Source organism: Phocoena sinus, chromosome 13 (assembly GCF_008692025.1).
Source record: "Phocoena sinus isolate mPhoSin1 chromosome 13, mPhoSin1.pri, whole genome shotgun sequence".
Taxonomy (NCBI): domain Eukaryota; kingdom Metazoa; phylum Chordata; class Mammalia; order Artiodactyla; family Phocoenidae; genus Phocoena; species Phocoena sinus.
The window spans coordinates 7,923,842-7,943,813 of NC_045775.1; the positions used below are offsets into that span (position 1 = coordinate 7,923,842).

General features: G+C 33.8%; 1 protein-coding gene across 1 annotated transcript in view; it reads right to left on the minus strand.

Annotated features, from left to right (window-relative positions):
- Positions 1-19,972, minus strand: part of ROCK2 (Rho associated coiled-coil containing protein kinase 2) — a 137,723-nt gene that overhangs the window by 14,443 nt on the left and 103,308 nt on the right. The window contains exons 18-30 of the mRNA XM_032652509.1: positions 17,409-17,568; positions 14,686-14,846; positions 14,134-14,318; positions 9,267-9,336; positions 8,436-8,539; positions 8,085-8,271; positions 6,221-6,314; positions 6,032-6,126; positions 5,064-5,243; positions 4,385-4,553; positions 2,114-2,184; positions 1,022-1,110; positions 547-625 (exon numbers count right to left, since the gene is read on the minus strand). Coding sequence (XP_032508400.1) covers positions 547-625; positions 1,022-1,110; positions 2,114-2,184; positions 4,385-4,553; positions 5,064-5,243; positions 6,032-6,126; positions 6,221-6,314; positions 8,085-8,271; positions 8,436-8,539; positions 9,267-9,336; positions 14,134-14,318; positions 14,686-14,846; positions 17,409-17,568 — 1,644 coding nt within the window. The remainder of the gene's footprint in view (positions 1-546; positions 626-1,021; positions 1,111-2,113; positions 2,185-4,384; positions 4,554-5,063; positions 5,244-6,031; positions 6,127-6,220; positions 6,315-8,084; positions 8,272-8,435; positions 8,540-9,266; positions 9,337-14,133; positions 14,319-14,685; positions 14,847-17,408; positions 17,569-19,972) is intronic.

A 19,972-nucleotide genomic window follows, 5' to 3' on the forward strand; every position in this document is an offset into this window, starting at 1 on the left:
CAAATAAACATTCTAAGCATTCAGAAAGTAAGCAGCCAACTTTCCCACAGTACACCAAGCACAACGGCTTTTACATGGAAGGAACTCGGTAATTGTTGGTTTGACTAATTTTAAAATGGAAGTAATAAAGGGGAGAATTTGTCTTCACCTTAAATTGGAAGTACAAGGGCTCCTGGGGCAAAATTTAACTTCACAAGCAACTTTTTTAACTTTCTAGAGAGCTGAGCATAAAACTAAAAACAGGAGAACATTCATGCTCAAAAAATATCATAACCAACTTTGAACAAAAGGATATAGCAAAGGCTGGAAATGTGATATAAACACACTACAGAGTTTAACAAGTAAAATGGAGAGAAGAATTAAGATGTATCTAAATAGCATAAGCATGAAAGTCACAAAGGAACAAACCACCTTTAAATGGGACTAAAATTGAAAGATAATCTGAAAAAGCCCCAAGAATAAAGAAATTTGTTATATCATGTCATGCTGAGAATGTATAAAGGTGAAAAAAACAAAACAAACAAACCACAAAATAAAACGGTTTACCTGGAATATCCTTGGAATTTCTTTAGCATCTGCTCTATATACATCTGTCTGTGTAACTGGTCGGACATGAAATAACTTACTATAAAAGATTTTTAATAAAGGAGTTAAGTATTACCAAAGGATCCAATTATTTTAGTTATCCTATACTTAAGTCAGAAATTAAAACTGACTACTTTGACCCTTGTTAGAAGGTCAGAGAATATCCTGCTCTATAAATTCAATCACTCCTTGCATTTTGAGAAATTTCCAGTAAGTCAGAAATTTTCTAATTAGTTTCAGAAAACAACATATTAAAGACCCATGAAATAAAGATGTTTTAGCCAACTCTATATGTAACAGTATGCTAGCAGCTGTACTATATGACTATATACATTGTACTATATGACTAATAAATTACACTAACTTGACGAAAAGGTCACGTTACTCTTAAACTTTAAAAGATAAAGTTCCCAAATATTCTAATAAAAATACTTACTCTATATCTAAAACCATGTAAGGATTAGATTGTTCTTTATCCTGTTCACTGTCATAGAAAAGGATCTTCTTACTGCTTACAATCACATACTGTTAAAAAGAAAGAGGAAAGGAATTAATGATTAAAGTTAATATATCTTATTTATTTTTCTTTGAGAATAAATTCTAAATTAGCAATAAAAATCACAGAAAATATAAATTAAATATCTAAAAAGTTATCTTAATGTATCCTTAAAAAAGTCTTCCTCAAAATAACAATAAATTTGTTTGTATACACTTTAAACAAGCAAATTGGGGGGGCAGGGGGGAATAAATTCAAATATTTTTTGGACTGATTTCGCTTCAAGATCCAATAGCATAAGTAACCTTATTGCTATGGTTTGGATGTTTATATTCCCCCAAATTCATATGTTAAATCCTAACACCTAATGGGATGGTATTAGGAAGAGGGGTCTTTGGAAGTTGATTAGGTCATGACACCAGAGCCCTCATGAATGGGATTAGTGCTGTTATAAAAGGGGTTCCAGAGAAATTCCTACACCTTCCACCATGAGGACAGAGCAAGAAGTCTGTAGCCTGGAAGAGGACCTTCACCAGAACCCAGCCATGCTGGCTGGCACCTTGATCTGAACTTCCAGCCTTCAGAACCATGAGAAATTAATTTCTGTTGTTGACAAGCTACTCAGTCTGTGGCATTTTTTTGTAGCAGCCTAAGGCTAATAGGACACTATCAAAAATGAACGTAATATCGATAATCATAGTACCAGAGGAAAAGAAACAAATGGGACTTTCTGTCATATCCAGAGTTGTTTTCCCACTGAAACAACAAAAGCACCAAGGTCAACAGGCTTCTATTTTCCTGACACCAAAAACTATTTTATTATTAACAACATGGTAGTGATGAAAAGGTTTTTTTTATCACTACATAAAGTATCTTACGTACATAAGATACATAAAATTATATTATTCCAAATCAGAAAGTGCAAACAAGTTTTATGTGTCTAAAAGTTCTAGTTATATATATCTTACAACTACAAAAGTGAAATGGCTGTAGCTAAACTAAAAGCAAAACCAAAGAACCATTTTCAAATACCTTTTTAACCCATCCAAACTTCTTAGTGTTGTTTCGCACAGGCAATGAAAGCCATCCTTCTAGTCTTGATTCTATAAATAAGCACAAGATATGAGAATAAATACAACAAGTCTCTTAAGAAAATGAGGAATTTAATAAACTTTTAATATGAAAGTCACAAATCAAATATGCCGTTCAGAATTTATCATTATACATCATCTAAAATATAATAATAATGCAGGATCAGTATAAGCAAGTTATATAATGCAAAACAAAATCCAGGTTATATCACACTGGAAATACATATCCTGTAGTTTATAACGTCAAATGCCCTGTTAATTAAGTTCATGCATTTGCAAAGTTCCGCAGAAAAGTTGCAAAAATGAAAAGCAGCTCTCTATTCTCACCAGTACACCTGTATTAGAATCCTCTATTTTTCCTTTGGAAGAAGGCCTAATTACAGGTATAGTGCACATCTTCTTTGAAGAGAAAACATTTTAAGTGAGTAATTACGTGTTCAGAGAAAATGGACTTTTAGAATGGCTATAATAAAATGAAATAAAATTGTGTAAATTACAGATCAAATATGGCTCATAAGCAGCAATAAACCAAAAGATTCCCAAATTCCAAAATATTAAAATCAATAAGGTTCTAGTTCAACCAAGGAAACTCTTTGAACCCTTAGAATTTGTTCTAATGGTATTTGATCAGTTTATTATTTTAGTGAAATAAATAAGTGAAATAAGCATTTTTGGAGGTTACGCTAATAATAAAAGTGCCTATCACTTAACAACACTCTGTGTCTGAACTGTGCTAGACACTTTACATAACTCTTCTTTAACCCTCACAACAACCCCACAGAAGGTCACACGGGGACACGTCTCTGATTCCAAGGCTTATACTCTCTCTCTCACATCAATAACCTTCCAGACTCCATGAACAGAAATGCTGTCATTATAAACAGCCATATTCTCAACTGTCTGGACATGGTCCTATGCCAATTCAAGGGACTAATCAGATGACCTCTAACAATATCGTTAAGACTGAAATTTTATTGCTGAGATCTGAAACAACTTCAGTATAATCGCCTATGATTTATACTGATATACACCCGGGAAATGTGACGACAATGTAAATAAACATAGCTAGTTTACTTTGAATTCAACTAACAGATTAAATTTTACTTTACATTCAACTGCTTATACACTAGTTTCCTGTGGCATTTACTTTAAACGTTTTTTGTACTCACACTAACTTTGTGTTAAACCTAACAGTTTATGGGTTTTCCATCTGGTTTCTTCACTTAAACTATAAATCTTTTCAGCACAAGGATCAGGTCAAATTGTCTTATGCTTTTTTTAAGGCCCAGCACAATGATGACGCAAGGAAAACCTAAACACATCCTCTAAAACAGTCTACACGTGCTTTTTCTGCACTGTCATTCTTGATATGAAACTTCAGAAAGAATTTCTTCTTGGTTAAAAATGGAAGAAACAGACAGTGAAGCCGTATGTTCTTAAATGATATAAAGTACTGCTCCATTTCTTGTAAGCTGAAAAAATAAATCTATCAATTGTAATAGCAATGCCATGTGAAAATACTTTAAAAAAACGAATTCTTTGTTCATGCAGCAGTTTCTTTTTAACTGAGACTTGTTAACTGAGCAACTTGTTAGAGTTAGTGAATATTAGTTAATGTTACAACAGTTTTTCAAAAGGACTAAAATTATGGGTAGTGGAAAAAAAACCCAGAGGCGAAAGACTTTCAGGATATCACCTGTACCATTAGGTTCCGATGAAATAGGTAAGTAAGGCACAGATTCTTCTTCTGAGTCAGAATCAGAGTCAAGAAGCATATGAGAACTGGAAGGCTTAGTGGCAATATTGAGAGAAGTAGAGGAACGTTGGTAGGTGAATGACATGGATTCCATAGTGTGTGACTGAGTGATATGAACTGAACACCCAACATAAAAGGAAGTAAGAATGCAGAAAGAAGTTAAGAAAAAATAAAATGAAAGCTTTAAAAGAGAGCTATGTACAATATATAAAGAGTTAATTTAAATAACTAAATATGTGAAATTTACATTTGTATTTTTTAATAAAAAATTTTGTGAAAAATAAATAAATAAAACAATTTAAATTGTCATTGGAACCTCCACTCTAAGGAGTAGGTTTTCCCTTAAAGAAATGACAAATATTTTTCCTCAAGAGCAAAGTCAGTCAATGTCTTAAAACAATCAATTGATTTAATTTAAGACAAAAGTAAACATAAGGACTGGAAACAAATCTGTACCTGGAAACCCATCATCTGCTTCAGCATCCCCTGGTCCACTGCCTATACTGGAACTATCCAGGCCAATATGCAAGGCCTGGAGCTGGGACCGCAACTGCTCAATGTCACTGTCTTTACTGTCCAGTGTCATCTGTAGTTCAATTCGAATCTGACTCTCTTCAGCTATTTGCTACAAGAAATTAAATTATGTTAAATTAACCGGATGTTATACATCTTATAATTTTGCTTCCTAGTTCAATAATACAGTAGTCTCTCCTAGTCCAAGGTTTCACTTTCTGTGGTTTCAGTTATCCAAGGTCAACTGCAGTCTGAAAATATTAAATGGAAAATTCTGCAAATAAACAATTCATAAATTTTAAATTACATGCCATTTCTGAGTAGTGTGATGAAATCTCGCATTGCTTGGCTCTGCTTGCCTGGGATGTTAATCATCCCTTTGTCCAGCTTATTCACACTGTATATGCTACCCACCCCCTTATAGTATAGGAAAAAATATAATACGTATAGAGTTCAGTACTATCTGTGGTTTCAGGTACCCACTGGAGGTCCTGGAACATATCTCCCTTGCATAAGGGGTGACTACTGTAATTATTAATAGAAATGCTCCATAAGCTATAAAATATATAGACATGAAAATAATTCTACTTCTTAAAAAGAAGTCTTCAAAAAGTATTCTTACAGCCTGCATTTCATTCAGTTCTTTCTGATACTTGATCATCTGCTGAGTCAGTTTTTCACGTTCAGATTTAAGCTCCATATGTAGCTTTCTATTCTCCTTTTCTTTTCTCCGCACATCTGTGTCACTACCACGCTTGACAGGTTCTTTCCGATTCATGATCTCGGCCAACTTATTCACAGCCTTAAAAACATAAAGATAAGTATGTAAATAAATAAAATAAATTATGTTGATGATTTCTTGGTCATTCACCAACAGCAAGTTACAAAACCTTCCCTACACACAGGGCCACAAAGAAACACTTTCTATATTTAAGAATACACCCTCTTCATGACTCGTCATCCTTTTCCAACCAATACTCTATTACTTTTTCACTCTCGTATTTTTTGAGAACTGTAATTTTAAATGTTCATAGGTTCACTCTAATATCACCTTCTACCACTTTGGGTTTTTAGTTCCAAGACAGACTTTTACGAGGCAGATCTTCTTTTATCCTGGAAGAGAGTTTTGCACTGGCATCACACTAATAAAACACAACATGTGTCCAACCACAGAGCAGAGCGTCTTGGGCCCCACAAGTATCCATGCTGTATATACGATCACGAGAGCTGAGGAAAGAACAGTTAACAATCACGAGGTCTTTTCAGAGTGACCCTTTTTTAGGCTGTCAGCAAATGGTCATTCTCTACCGTTTCTTAAAAGCAGAAAAATTTATCAGATTACAATAAAAAATTAGGATGGATTGTGATTCCATATGGAAAAATTAAGAAAAACTTTAATGAACACTGAACTCAACAATGTTAATCAAATCTAGCTTCTCCCAACCTGGTAAAAATCACATAATCCTGACTGTTCACAAATACTGATACAAGCAATGACTGCTACAGCCAATCTGTAATGTTAGAAGTAAAATGTAAAAAAGGTAAACTAAGAAAAATTTCAAAATCATATTTAGAGCATATTATACACACTTGAGTTTTGAGTGTTCTCTCTGTTAACAGTTGCTTCTCAAACTGTGCTTTAATAGCTGCAGCACTTATCTCTTCATCCTTCAACCGTGAAAGTTCTGAAACAGAAAAATGTAAAAATTATGCTGATAATTCAGCAACTGACAAGCATTAGGCATATTGAAAATAAACGTTGTTCTTATTAGTACATACGCTCTTGGGCATCTTTCCATTTGTTATTTAATTCTTCTTTCTCATTTGCAAGATTGGCAACATCACTAGTCAGTGTCCTATTAGTTTCTTCGAGCTAAGAAATGAAAGTAGAACAAAAATCGTATCTTAATTTACAAAATGTTAAGTGTTAAAGCAGTACTTCAAAATGAAAATATCCTAGAATGTTGCTAAAACTCTTGTTTTTCTAAGTACAACTATCTCTACACTTCTTGCCTTTGTCCTACCTTACCAAACTTCACCCTTGATGAAAATTTTGCTAACCACACCGACTTCATATGCACCCCAGGAAGCCAAAAAATTGCCCTCTTTCAAAAATCCTTAGCAGTATTTTAAATGAAAAACAATTTAGTAAACTAAAAAAAGCAAATACTATAACAAAGCTCTGCATTCCATCATGCAGAATAAATTTTAAAACCATAATTTAATTTCTTACCAAACATTGCTTTGAAACAGAAAATAAAATTTTACTAAAGAAGTTGACATTCTTTGGTATTCACTTCAAATCCTATTCCCCTTCTTCCTTCCTGAAGGATATTTTATTGTGAATTATATGTTCATCCTTCCCAACCATGATTGTATACTTTTATTACATATACGTGAAATAATATAATGCGGTTTTATGTGATTCTAAACTGTCCACAAATAGCATCATACTGCGTTTATTTTTCTGTAACTGCTTTCACTCAACATTATATTAAGATTTAAATTGTTGATATATATAAAGACCTACTTAATTCATTTTAACTGATATAGTAGTTCTGTCTTCTACCACGTTTCATTTATCCATTCATTCATCTATTAATATAACATTTGAATTTTTTGCTATTACAAACATCTATGCTGCTAGGAGTATTGTGTCCGAATTTCTCTCGCACATTTACCTTATTATGGACTTTCTCTGGATTGTATGAGTAAACATCTGCTCATATTTCTAGGTTTTCTCTTTTGGCCAATTTTTCCTTTGGATTATTTAACTTTTTCGTATTGAATTGTAGGAGTTCCACTTATATTCTAGATACTAACCCCCTGTTCAATAAATACATTACAAATATCTTTTCCCTGTCATTTATTTGCTATCTTCTGGTATAAGTAAATTTTGGATTCCATTCTAATATTTAAAAATTATTATTTTTCATATTTAAAGTTCTTAAGATAGCTAGAATTTACCACTGTATATGGTAAATGATAACAAGAAACTAATTTTATTCCTTTCCACATAAAAATATAGTTATTCCAAAACCATTTATTAAATTTGTATCCTTTCCCATTGATTTGTATACTGCCACTGATACCGTATGCCAAGCTCCTGTATGTGTATGATGAATCTATTTCCGGCCCCCCTACTCATTTCCACTGAACAGGATTAAATATCCCTGTTCTAGTGCCAAACTTTTAAATAACTGTAGCATTTTAATAGGTCTGGATAATTGATAAGGCAAACTCAACCACTTGATATTTTACTTCTATTTGAAATTTTTCTTGCAATTTTTTCCAACCTACATATGACTATCTTCATGATTAAACTTCATGATTAGTTTTAAGGTTCTTTTAAACTAAGACTGGTTTAACAAGAAAAAAAAAACTGTTTTCTTTTTGGTATTTCCCTTTCACTTTAGTCCTTTAACTCTGAATTTACCAACAGGTGAAGCCATTGGAAGTAGTTTTCTTTTGAGCCTCTCTCTGCCAAACACTGAGAAGCTGATGGTTCACTAGGTCAAATATTTTGTAGCCAGCATATACACTTTTTCATTTTAGATCTATGTTACTTCCTTAGTATTTCTAAGGAAGATTTATGATACAGTAATTTAATTAGAACCAAAAAAGAACCAAGCATTTTACTTACAGACGCAATTGTAGCATCTTTTTCAGTGAGTTCCTGTTTGTGTCTAGCCATCATCTCTTTGATCTCCAGCTCTTTCATGATTTTCTCTTTTTCCAAATCAGAATATTGTTCTTCAGCAATCGAGCGAGCCAGTTGCTCAGAATCTGCTTTGGTTAAGGTAATCTCCAGTTGAGCAGCCAAGGAGTCCCTACATTTTAGAGGGATAAAATTTTAATGTTCAATTTTTTACTACAAAGTCAAATTTTTGTCTAATTCACTTCATCAACAAAGTTTTATTTGGAGTATAGCAGGCACTGTTCTAGGAGTGGGGTTCATGGCTATGAACAAAAGAGACAAGGATCTTATCCTTACCTTTCATCCTGTAATTCCTGTTTCTTCTGCTGTAATTCTTTACAAAGTTTGGTCTTTTCTTCACATTCTTCTTTAAGTTCCCTAACCTGTGTTTTATAGAGGGTCTAAATAGCAAAATATAATAGAAATATGTATCATCATCATGATGAATATTATTTCTATATTCAAAAGCTATCCAGACAAAAAGTCCAGTTGAGCACATACAAATATGCTCATAAAACAGTAATGTTGAGCCCATGAGCAAATTAATAGTTTAAAGAGCTTTTCTATTTTCTGGTAATCAACCAATTAACTGATAAAAATTCAGCTAATAATTTAGAAGCGTGATTTTCAACTGGATATCACAGTGAGATTTCTCATTAAATGACACAGATTGATAGGATGAAGAGGCAAAAACAAAATTACTGATTTAGACAAGAAAATTTTGTTGGCTTAAAATCAGTGAAACAGAGGTGACAGTTACTACTTCATATTTTAAAACTGATCTCAAAAAAGTACAAATGTTAAAATGACAATTTTCTTTCTTTCATTATGAAAATATATTCTTCCTCAAAAATCAATGCTTTTATTAATCAACTTCATAGGGTATGAGTATGTGCTTAGAACCATGTTTTTAGCAATGACAATGGATTTCTGTTAAACTATCTACAGTCTCTTGCCCAGGTGTTCCTTTTGTATGTGTGCGGTACAAAACATTCATACAAAATTCTGTCTGGGGTTTGCTATAAGAATCTATTCTAAAGACAAGATCAGTCTCCTGGTTTTGCAGCAAAAATGTTTTACAAATTCTACAAATACAAGAATTTTCAAAGTAACACATCTGGAACTTACGGAGAAATACTGCTCTGCCTCAAGCTGATCTTGGAGCTCTTTCATTTGCCCATCTGCATCTTGACGTTCTCTGTGGGGACATTGAATCAAAGGTTTAAATAAGTTAGACACATATTATGCCAGCAACTCTTAAAATGTGGTCTAGGAAACCCGTGGGAGTACTGAGACCCTTTCAGAGAATTCATGAGGTAAAATTATTTTCATAATACTAAGAATCATTGCTATTTTTAAAGCTTTAATTATCTCAGTGTATATGGGCTTTTCTCGAGGTTGTATGACATATGATGATTTCATCACTCCAACAGCTAATGGAATGTGTGCTTGTATGCTCCTGTGTTTTAAAATTTTCTCAGCTTCAATTTCTAACACAAAAAATAACTTTAGATATACCTCACATGAACAATAACTCTTTGGGGTCCTCAAAAAATTTTAAGAGTATAAAGGGATTCTGAGACCAAACAGTGCTATATTAAACCAATAACACTAAATTACATATTCTCAGGCATGCATTTGTCATCAGCCACTTATGCCAACCAAGTAGCAGAATTAAAAGAGCACCTGAAAATTGATTATCTTAGAATGAGTGAAGAAATGACTGGGAGGGAGCCTGCAAAGAGGTAAAGAGTATAGGTTTTTATATCTAAATGTAAATGGTAACTGCACAGATTTGAACACTTTGTAAAAATTACTGGGTTCTACACTTACCATTTGTTTACTTTTTCTGTACATATTTTAATCTTCAATAAAGAAAAAAAATTAAATAAAAAATGAGCCTAACAATGCATTTAAGAGGTTGGGTTGAAATAAAAGTCTAGGCTTATTAACAAAATATATATATTACAGTTATTCCAAGTCAAAGCTAAGGGGAAAAAAATAAAGTTGGGGAACAACACAACATATGATACAATTAAAAAAACAAAAAACACAAAATAAAATCTACAAAAAACTCAACCCTATAAATATGGTATACATGTACAGGTACAGGCACAGAAAAGGGTGTGGAAGGATTTTTCAAATAACAGACTGTTAAGATATATTACCTCTGTAGAGATTAACTATGTCTGCATTCATAAAGGAGACTTTATATTGTTTTCTCTTTATCTTTTAATATAGTTCTGAATATTTTATAGTGAGAAAATATTTTACTACCACTTAGACATTTAAAAAATGTATGTATACAGCTGGACTTCCCCGGCAGTCCAGTGGTTAAGACTCCACGCTCCCACTGCAGGAGCCATGGGTTTGATCACTGGTTGGGGAACTAAGATCCCACATGCTGCAGGGCCAAAAAAATAAAATAAAAATGTAGATAGCAAGAAAAAACTCAGAGAGATTAAATGATTTAATCACACCATCTTCAATTTAATATTACTTAAGACTTTCATCCTTATTTGCATTTAATATAATTTGGTCACTTTGTTTACTTACTTGGCCCTTCAACTTCTGGGTAAAAAGGAAATTATCACTCAATGTCACTTAATTGTGTAAATTCTCTATTTTATTATTGATGAGTATATTATTAAAGAATCATGATTTTTATTTCTCTGAGCGGAAAATGTGAAAGATACTAATTAATAACATATGAAAGAACAAGTTTTAAAAATTTAAAATCATCATCACCAGCTAAGCCCGCGTGCAGCAAACCCCAGTGTAATTTTAATATCATGATCTTCTTGAAGAGCTACCATTCATTATATGTAACCTTTAAAGCTCAACATTCATTAGGTATTTAAGAAAAAATATTTTTCAGAAAGTAACCACATAATATGCACATGGTTACAATTAGATAGTACAGACTAGCACAGAAAAAATTCTAAGTCTCCTATCCATATCCATCCATGGGCTAACCCCATTCCCCTAGAGAAAATCACTTTGTTTCATTTCTATGTATTGTTCTTTTGGTGGTTACTGCCACATCTCAGCTTATTTCTTGACATACATTTTAATTATTTACCAATTCCCTGCTGCCAGATGTGAGAATTTAGCTCTTACCATCCCTAACCTCTCCCCAACCCCAGGCTTTCCTCAAATGCCTAGTGATGAGTAACCAGGAGGCATCGGAAATTTTAATCTCTGGGTACAGGGGAGGGGTTTTCTAAATAGCAAACTTCAGTTTAAAATGAGAGGCTTAGGAAGTCAGTCATAAACAGGAAGACCACTAAATGCCAGAATGAGAAAGGCTTTTCTCTGAGCTGCTGACCCCATACTAGCTGTTGTAATTATCCACAGAGGGTATGCCCCATTTCGTCAGAGGGAATGCTCTGTAGGAGCCCTGGTGGTGGCAGTGACTGACACAGACATTTCTGCAAGGGGTAGTGGCAGAGCATGATCAGCAGATCGCTCCGTTTATAACATCACATCTTACTCCAGCCCTCCAAGGTATTTGCTTTGAATAATGAAACATTTTTCTTCTTCACCTATATCCCACTTCATATATACTCCTGGCTGTTGCTTCTGCTGCTCTACTTCATTAGGCAGAAGGTTTCCACCCACCTGCCACTATCTCATTAACTAAAGTAATTTCCTGTCCTCCAATCCACTGGAATGACATGATGTGGGTTTACACATTAAAAAAATTCCTCTACTGGAGTTTTACTGGAATCTTGGAAGGAAGAAAAGAAGTCTATGTTGGCCATTTTCAAGTGCAAGGCTACACAGCACTTCATATGTAAATTCTCATTGCATATATATATATTTAACTTTGTATTCCAATTATTTATGTACTTGCCTTACCTCTTCCTAAGGAATACCTTCTGATAAAACACTAGTAAGCTTAAGGGTAGGAAATACATCTGACTCATCTTTGAATCTCCCATAGTGGTTATCAGTGCCTTACACATGATAGATATGCATTCATTCATGCAACACTTACTGACAATGTCTTATGTGCAAGAAATTAATCAAGGGTTGGAGATAGCAAAATATAAGGTTTTTTTTTTGCCATTCAATGAATTTATACTCTGTTAGGTGATTAAGACAGCAGATGTGGGTATCTTTGGCCAGGAGGGGTTAGGAACTGAGGGATTAAGAAACAATAGATCCAAGTGCACTTATGAAGAAAATAATAGGCATATATACTAAGTATCATAAATTAGGTATAAACAAAGAGTAATTAGAACAGGAGAAGAAACACAATCTAGATATTTAACTAGCCTTTGTATTCATATAAACATTGCTGTTAGAATAAATACTATGGAGAATAGCTGTGCAGTCAAATAGTTTTAAAGACTATGTTCCCTAGAACTGAGGATCCACAGTTTAGGCTCTTGACCAAAGCCAGGCAAATGAGTTCCATCTCAGGACTTAAGAGATCCAGAAAAGTCAAATCAGGGTCGCTCCACATAAATGAAGCTATAAGACATATCTCTAGAGTTTGTCCTTCTTGAAGGACCAAGTTTTCTGTTAAATAAAAAAAAATGAGAGGGAAGAATAAAGCTAACACACAAAGGAAAAAACAAAGAACAAAAAAATATTGGACAAAGATGCCTGAATACTGTTCAAGTTTCTAGTTTCAATTTTTAAAAGTTAAAATCTCATGAAGTTTAAGAATCTAGGTTTACCTAGGAAATAGATCAGCAAAAAGAACAAACTCTTTTTGACCATCCTTTCCTAGGAAGTGTCAATATTTGAATATTTGACCATCCTTTCCTAAGTAGTGTCAATCTTGCTGACCTGTCACAGGTATGTAAAAAGCAGGCAATTAGCAAAAGTGATAGGAACAAAGTAACAGTCCTATAGTAGACATACTAGTAATAGTAACAGTAACAGTTGTAGTAATAATGGTCCCTACCATTTACTGTGTGCTAGATGCTGTAAATAAGTCATTGTTATCCTTTACAACAGTGGTCCCCAACCTTTTTGCCACCAGGAACTGGTTTCGTGGAAGACAATTTTTCCACGGACCAGGGTGGGGTGGGGGGATGGTTCAGGCGGTAATGCCAGCGATGGGGGGCGATGGGCAGTGGCAGACGAAGCTTCGCTCACTCGCTCCTGCCGCTCACTTCCTGCTGTGCGGCCTGGTTCCTAACAGGCTGCGGACCGGTACCAGTGCGTGGCCTGGGGGCTGGGGACCCCTGCTTTACAAGATCCCTAACAAGGAAGCTATTACTGCCCCCCTTTTGTAGGTGTGACAAAAGGTTCAGAGAGGTTAAAATATTTTGCCCAAAGTTGATCAGCTAGTAAGTAGCGGAAATGGGATTCACACCTTGATCTGTCTGGCTCCAAAGCTTATTTTCTTTTCACTCTGCCTCCTATCAAATAACTGGAATCCAAAAAAAAAAAAAAAAAATAATAACTGGAATCCAATATGACCTTTGGTCATGATTGGGAAGAACTAATTATACTACTAATGACTGAATGGGGTAAATTTTAACAGTATATTACTGTATACTTTAAAAGTATTTTACCAATGTTTTCTATTTTCTAAGTAAATTAAATATAGCACTAGAGTGTATCCTAAAAACTGATTTAAAAATTTATATGCTGTTTGCTTAACAGTCAAACATTTCCAAGTCCCAGAAACTAAAGAAACAAACAAAAAGCACTTATGCTTGAGGGACAGTCCTGAGGAAAAATACTAAGAACACGGAGTACAAATCCCAGACACTTTCTTCTTCTTCAACACCAACACTCTATATATTATATCATAAGGTGGCAGTAGTAAAAAAAAACTGTCAGGGAAGCAAATAAAATCTTTTTGAAGGACAACAGTGGCACTTAACACATTACTCAAAACAGAAAGAAAGAGAAAATGTGGTCAAGAAAATAAAAGGGTCAAAAGAAAATCCCAAGATAAATCAAAATTAAGATAATTTACATGTGGATAGTTGTGCATATTAATAAATTTTGTCTCAAACAATTAACTTACTTTCGAAGTTCAGCATTCTGTTTTTCCAAGCTCATTTTCATTTCTAGGAGATGATTATTCTCTTGTTTCAACTGCTTTTCTGACATTTTTAGTGTGTTAACTTGCTGTGTTTGCATCTTCAAGTCATTTTGTGTAAGGCAGCGCTTCTGAGTTTCCTGCTCTATTTTTAATGTCAAGTTTCTAACCTAAAAAACAGTGTTATTGGTATGTAAGTAAATTATTTTGACTTTCTTATCAATGAAGCTGGCAGTAAATATGATGATGTAAAATAGATTTTTCCCCTTAAACAGTTAATTCACTTCAAAATAAAATATTTCTTGGATTTTCCATAATGACATATTTTTAAAATAAAATGTGGTCTTTAAAAAAGTTTTAATCATGATTCATTTAGTATATCATCCAAATTCGGTAAAATTGAAAGATTATGGAATATTATTTTACAAGAAAAAATTTTAAATTATAAAACCATCACTGAACCTTTATAAATAAACCTAGTTTACTATTAATTCATTAAATCGTTTACTATTATTTATTAGTAAACTTCACACTTACATCCTCATTTAGCACATCTTTCTGTTTGAGGAGTTCGTTTATTTTCTGCTGTGACTGTTTGAGGTCACAGTCTAATATAGAGCATCTTTTCTCAGCCTCCAGCAACAAGTTCTCTACTTTCTGTTTTAAAGTTCTTTCCTCCAAGAGCTTTTTCTCCATTTCTATTGCCAGAAAAATGGACATAATCATGAATCAAACAAAAGAAGCATATCAAATACATGACACAGTGCTAATAAAAATTACAGTAAATGATGCTGCCTTAATAATTTTTTAAATTTCCAATTTAATATTTTCATCTCTCCTCTTAATATAATTGAAATGTCAACAATTTCATGCTTGAAAATTAGGTGTTTCATTTGCAGGGTATAAAATTCTACCACACTCCACAATATTACATCCATTTTAATGAAAGCAAAATAATTCTGCCTTTACTTAATGTTTCTAAAAGACATGTACATCTTTTTAAATAAAGATTTATTTTTCTGCTACTCTGTGCTTCTCAGTGTTACTCTTCTTGCCTAAAAACATTAAGCAAGACCCTAATCATTATAGAGGCAGACCCTATGACCTCAATGGCTCTTTCTATATTAGCATATTACTATGCAGAAGATGAAAATTATGTTTCAGGGAGTTGGCAGAGGACAGGACTCCAGAACCAAACTTCCTGAGTTTAAATCCTGGTTCTGACACTTCCTAATTATTTGACTAGCCAACTTAATTAACCTCTCTGAGGCTCAGTTTCCTTATCTCTAGAATGGTGACAATAGCACCTACACCCATAGGGATTTTGCAAAGATTTTGCATAAGCATATGTGTAGTACTTAAATGCTGCCTGGCACATGGCAAGCACTTGATAAGTGCTCACACAGGAGAATTTTCAATGACCTAAGAAAATGTTCACAATATTTTTTAAAAGGAAAAAAACAAAGCAGTAGAGAAAATTGAGAAAATATACAAAATATCATCCTGATTTAGTAGCATTCTGGTTAATCTTTACTTTTTATTTTCCTCCATTTTCTAAATGATTTGCAACAAACTTTTAATTTGTTTTATTAATCAGAAAAGACTTCTAAAGACGTTTTTTCAGTCTCAAAGTGAAGAGCAGACAAAGTTTATGTCTAATCAAGTGATTTCATAGTAACTGCAAGTTATTACATGTAAAGGATTACTGATGCACTGATTAGAAAATCTGTTCAAATTCAATAGATTCTTCTGCTCCTTCATACCTAATGTTCAACCTCTAATTATCATTTATTACAGAGTTATACTGGGTAAAAATTAAACCTTATGAATTTTCAGTTTTTAATGAACTGTCTTCAAAAGTGTAGAAAAATGAAACCATTTTTCACAAACTACTAAAAATAGCTAGCATTTCTAAGCACTTTTCAGGTATCATTATACTTGGTTTTCACAACAACCTAATACAGTAATTGTCCCTTTACAGGAAACAAGGCACAAAAAGGATAAGTAACTAGAGAAAGTCACATAACTAGTAATTCATTGCTAAGCCATATTCTTAAACAAAGAATGCAATGCAATGACATGAATTGGAAAAGACCAAAGGCTTTATACCAGATGTACCATCGATAAAATTTAAGTTTTGTATATTCATACAAAATATGAAAGTCAGCTGTAAAAAGGAATTTTAAAAAATGAGTTACAGGCTAAATTGGTTTATTTTCAACACTTCAGAGAATAATCTATAAACAAATGTACTCATTTTAAAAACTAATCACCCTAATGTGGGCACAGAGAATAGAAAGAGGCATGAGTGAGCTCACTGAGGTGACGAAAATAAAGATTCTGTATCTTGTTTTGGGTAGTGATTATATGTATGTATTACAAATGTGAAAAATGTTTGCATTTTATTGCATCTAAATTATGACCTCAAAAGAAATTCAACTTTGTCTTTTAGGCCATGGACAGGGAAACATGGCGCACTAACTTTCTTGTTAGATATTTCTAAATAAAGCACTCATTTCATTTTATATCATCTAGAATCAATGCCTTAAACCAAACTGTTAAAAAAAAAAATCTCCAATTTTAATTACATTCAATAATTTAAAGACTATTTTTTGCTAAGTTATTAATAAATGTTATGCTTTAATATGAAGTGAAATTTCTGTTTAAGAGTTTTATAAATCTTTGACAAGAATACTTTACTGATTTCCTTTGGAATTTCAAATCCATCATATATGAACAGTCAGTTTGGAAAACAAGAAATTATCTAAAAGACAATTAATTCCAAGATACGGGCTTGGTTTGTGGAAAAGTTCACTTTGTTATCTTACCCTATACTCATTAGTATTGTGTGACTTTGACCAAATCTAGCTAGTATATTTATCATGCCAGATTTCAAAATATTCAGTGAACTTATATTCTATAAACTCGCAAGACTTTTGTAACACAAGCTGGTGAAATGTCAAACTAAATATTATAAAAAGAGCATATCCCCCAAATCTGAACAGATGTATCTAGAGCTTTGCACTCTGTATGCCTGTCACGGTTGATAGCACTGAACTATTAATTTCTCTCTGATCTAGAAATTCGGTTGAGTAATTCTGTGTTGGGGGCTTACTACCTTAGAAATGGATGCTGCCTTCAAGGAAAAACATATATGCAAAGCTTTCCTAATACTTTTTAAAATATTTTTCAAAATCAGAGTTGAATACAGAATCAATTCCGTAAAATGCTGCTGAAAACCCTCTTATGAAAATGCGTACCTTTCATGGCTTCTGATTTAGCTTCTTCAATGGATTCATAAATCTTATTTTTATCTGCCAGCCGTGCTTTTGTAGCCTTATGTTCAGCCTCTTCTTGTTCTAGGCTCTGCTGTATAACTTTTAGTTGGTATGTCATATCTATTTCCATGTTGTTCTTCTCCTATTAAAGATTTTAAATGGCAGCTATCAACAAAAAAGACTGGCTTGCAATTTCAAAAACGCAGAGTCTTTTTTTTACAGGCTTACTAATAATGTTCAACATGTTCCCTCTGATCTTCAAACTTCTTGTAAAAGTAATCTATGCACTCTACCTGTTCACTTCCCTCTGTACCCATCTCCCACATCTCCACTCTACTGTTTTGAGATCTTCATTGAGATTGCTTGAGCTCAATAAAGTGACAAATGATATCTCAGTATCAAATTCAACAGACATTTATAGTCTTTATTTCATTTGAACTCACTGTTGCCCTTGAAACTATTTCCTTGACATACCTGACACTGAACTCACTTGGCTCTCCCCATCCTGCTCTCATCTTTTCTGTTGCATGTGAAGTTTTCTCCCAGCTGCCCCTTAAATGTTGGGTGTTCTCTGGAGTAGTGTTCTTTAGCCATAATGCTTCTCCTCTTCCTATATTATTACTTCTTAAACTTTTAAAACATACCTAATGTTTCCCTTTGCTATATCTAAAAAAAAAAAAAAAAAAGAAATCTCAGGATCCTCTACTATTCACCCTTATTTTCCACCTAGGGGACTTGTTTTAAGTTGAGAATCTTTAATAGAAGTCAGTCTATTTTCGATATATCCTCAAAAGATTTTCTAATTCTTTGTTTTCTACAATTTATATCGTAAATATAGGTATTTCTTTTGTTTTTCAAGAATAAAAATGATTTTTTTCAAACTACACAATCCACCAACAGACTAATTTACTCTGCTCTGAAAAACCAATGCTCTAAGCAATCTCTTTGCAGATGGGCTCTTCCAGTCACATGGTTTGAGTTACTTCTGTATCGATGACTCTCAAATATTTCTAGCTGCTACTACCATAGCTTACTTCTTTGTAGACATCCTAGTTTGGCTGTCTCACAGGCACCTCAACTTAGGACTAAAATTGATTTATCACTGTCTCCTCTAAAACAGCTATTTTTCCTTTATTCTTTATTAATTAATGGTACCACTATAGATTTCGTCACAAACTAGGAACCCAGAACTCGTTCTTGAGTACTATTCACACGCCATATCTAATCAATCACTAAGTGTTCCCAAATATTCCTCCTCCAAATATTTCTCAGATTCATCCTTATTTTCCATCCTTTGAACTACTGTACTAGTTAAGTCTCCATTATCTAGGTTACTGAAAAAGCCTCTGACTAATCTACCTACGTCATCATGTCCTCCTCAAACCTAGTTTCCACATGGTACAATGATCTATCTTAAATGTTCCTCTAATAAAATCATCCACTTCAGTGGCTAGTCCATTACTTAGAGCAACTAAGTGTTGTTAACAGAGTATTCAACATCTTGCATGGCCTGGCTCATGCCTGGCTCTGTAGCCTCACTCAGGCCAGTGAATTCATCACACTTTAACATTAGGTTTTCAGGCCAGTTTTAGCCTGACGTCTATTTTTGTAAAATTTCATTAGATCATAGCCATGCCCATTCCCTTTACTGCAGCAGAGACCATATGGCCTGCAAAGTCTAAAGTATTTACTGTCTTTCTCTTAAAAGATTAAAATTTGTTGACCCCTGCTCTTTACTCCAGAAATACTGAATCATTTGCATTTAAATAAACTGACTATGACTTTTTTACTTTCTATCCTCTGTGCCTTATGCCCATGCTGTCCTCCCCAACTTTACCTTGTCAACCAATCCTGCCCTGTCAGATTAGGGATTCATTCTGTGCACCCAATATACCCTGCCCATACCTCTATCATTCTACTTACCACACTGCATTAGAATTATCTGTGTACTTTATTATTACTTTAGAAATTACCCATTAGATTGTGAGATTGTTAAGGGGAAGAACTGCATCCTGATATTTCCACCACATATGATACATTAAATACTTAAGTGAATGAAAATACAATATTAACTGCACAGAGCCTAAAAATTATCCCTGGTTTATAGTACTTTTTGGTAAACTTCTAAATGAAAAGTCACAATAACTTTATGTCATTTTAAAGACATATTGTAAGATGGGCTTCCCTGGTGGCACAGCGGTTAAGAATCCACCTGCCAATGCAGGGGACACGGGTTCAATCCCTGGTCTAGGAAGATCTCACATGCCGCAGAGCAACTAAGCCCACGAGCCACAACTACTGAGCCTGCGCTCTAGAGCCCATGAGCCACGACTACTGAAGCAAGCGTGCCTAGAGCCTGTGCTTCACAACAAGAGAAGCCACTGCAATGAGAAGCCCGCTCACCACAACGAAGAGTAGCCCCCCGCATGCAGCAACAAAGACCCAATGCAGCCAAAAATAAATAAATAAATTTATTTTTTTTTTAAAAAGATATATTGTAAGTCAAAATTTGCATTTTCCTTGGATGCCCAGGAAGAAGCATCCTC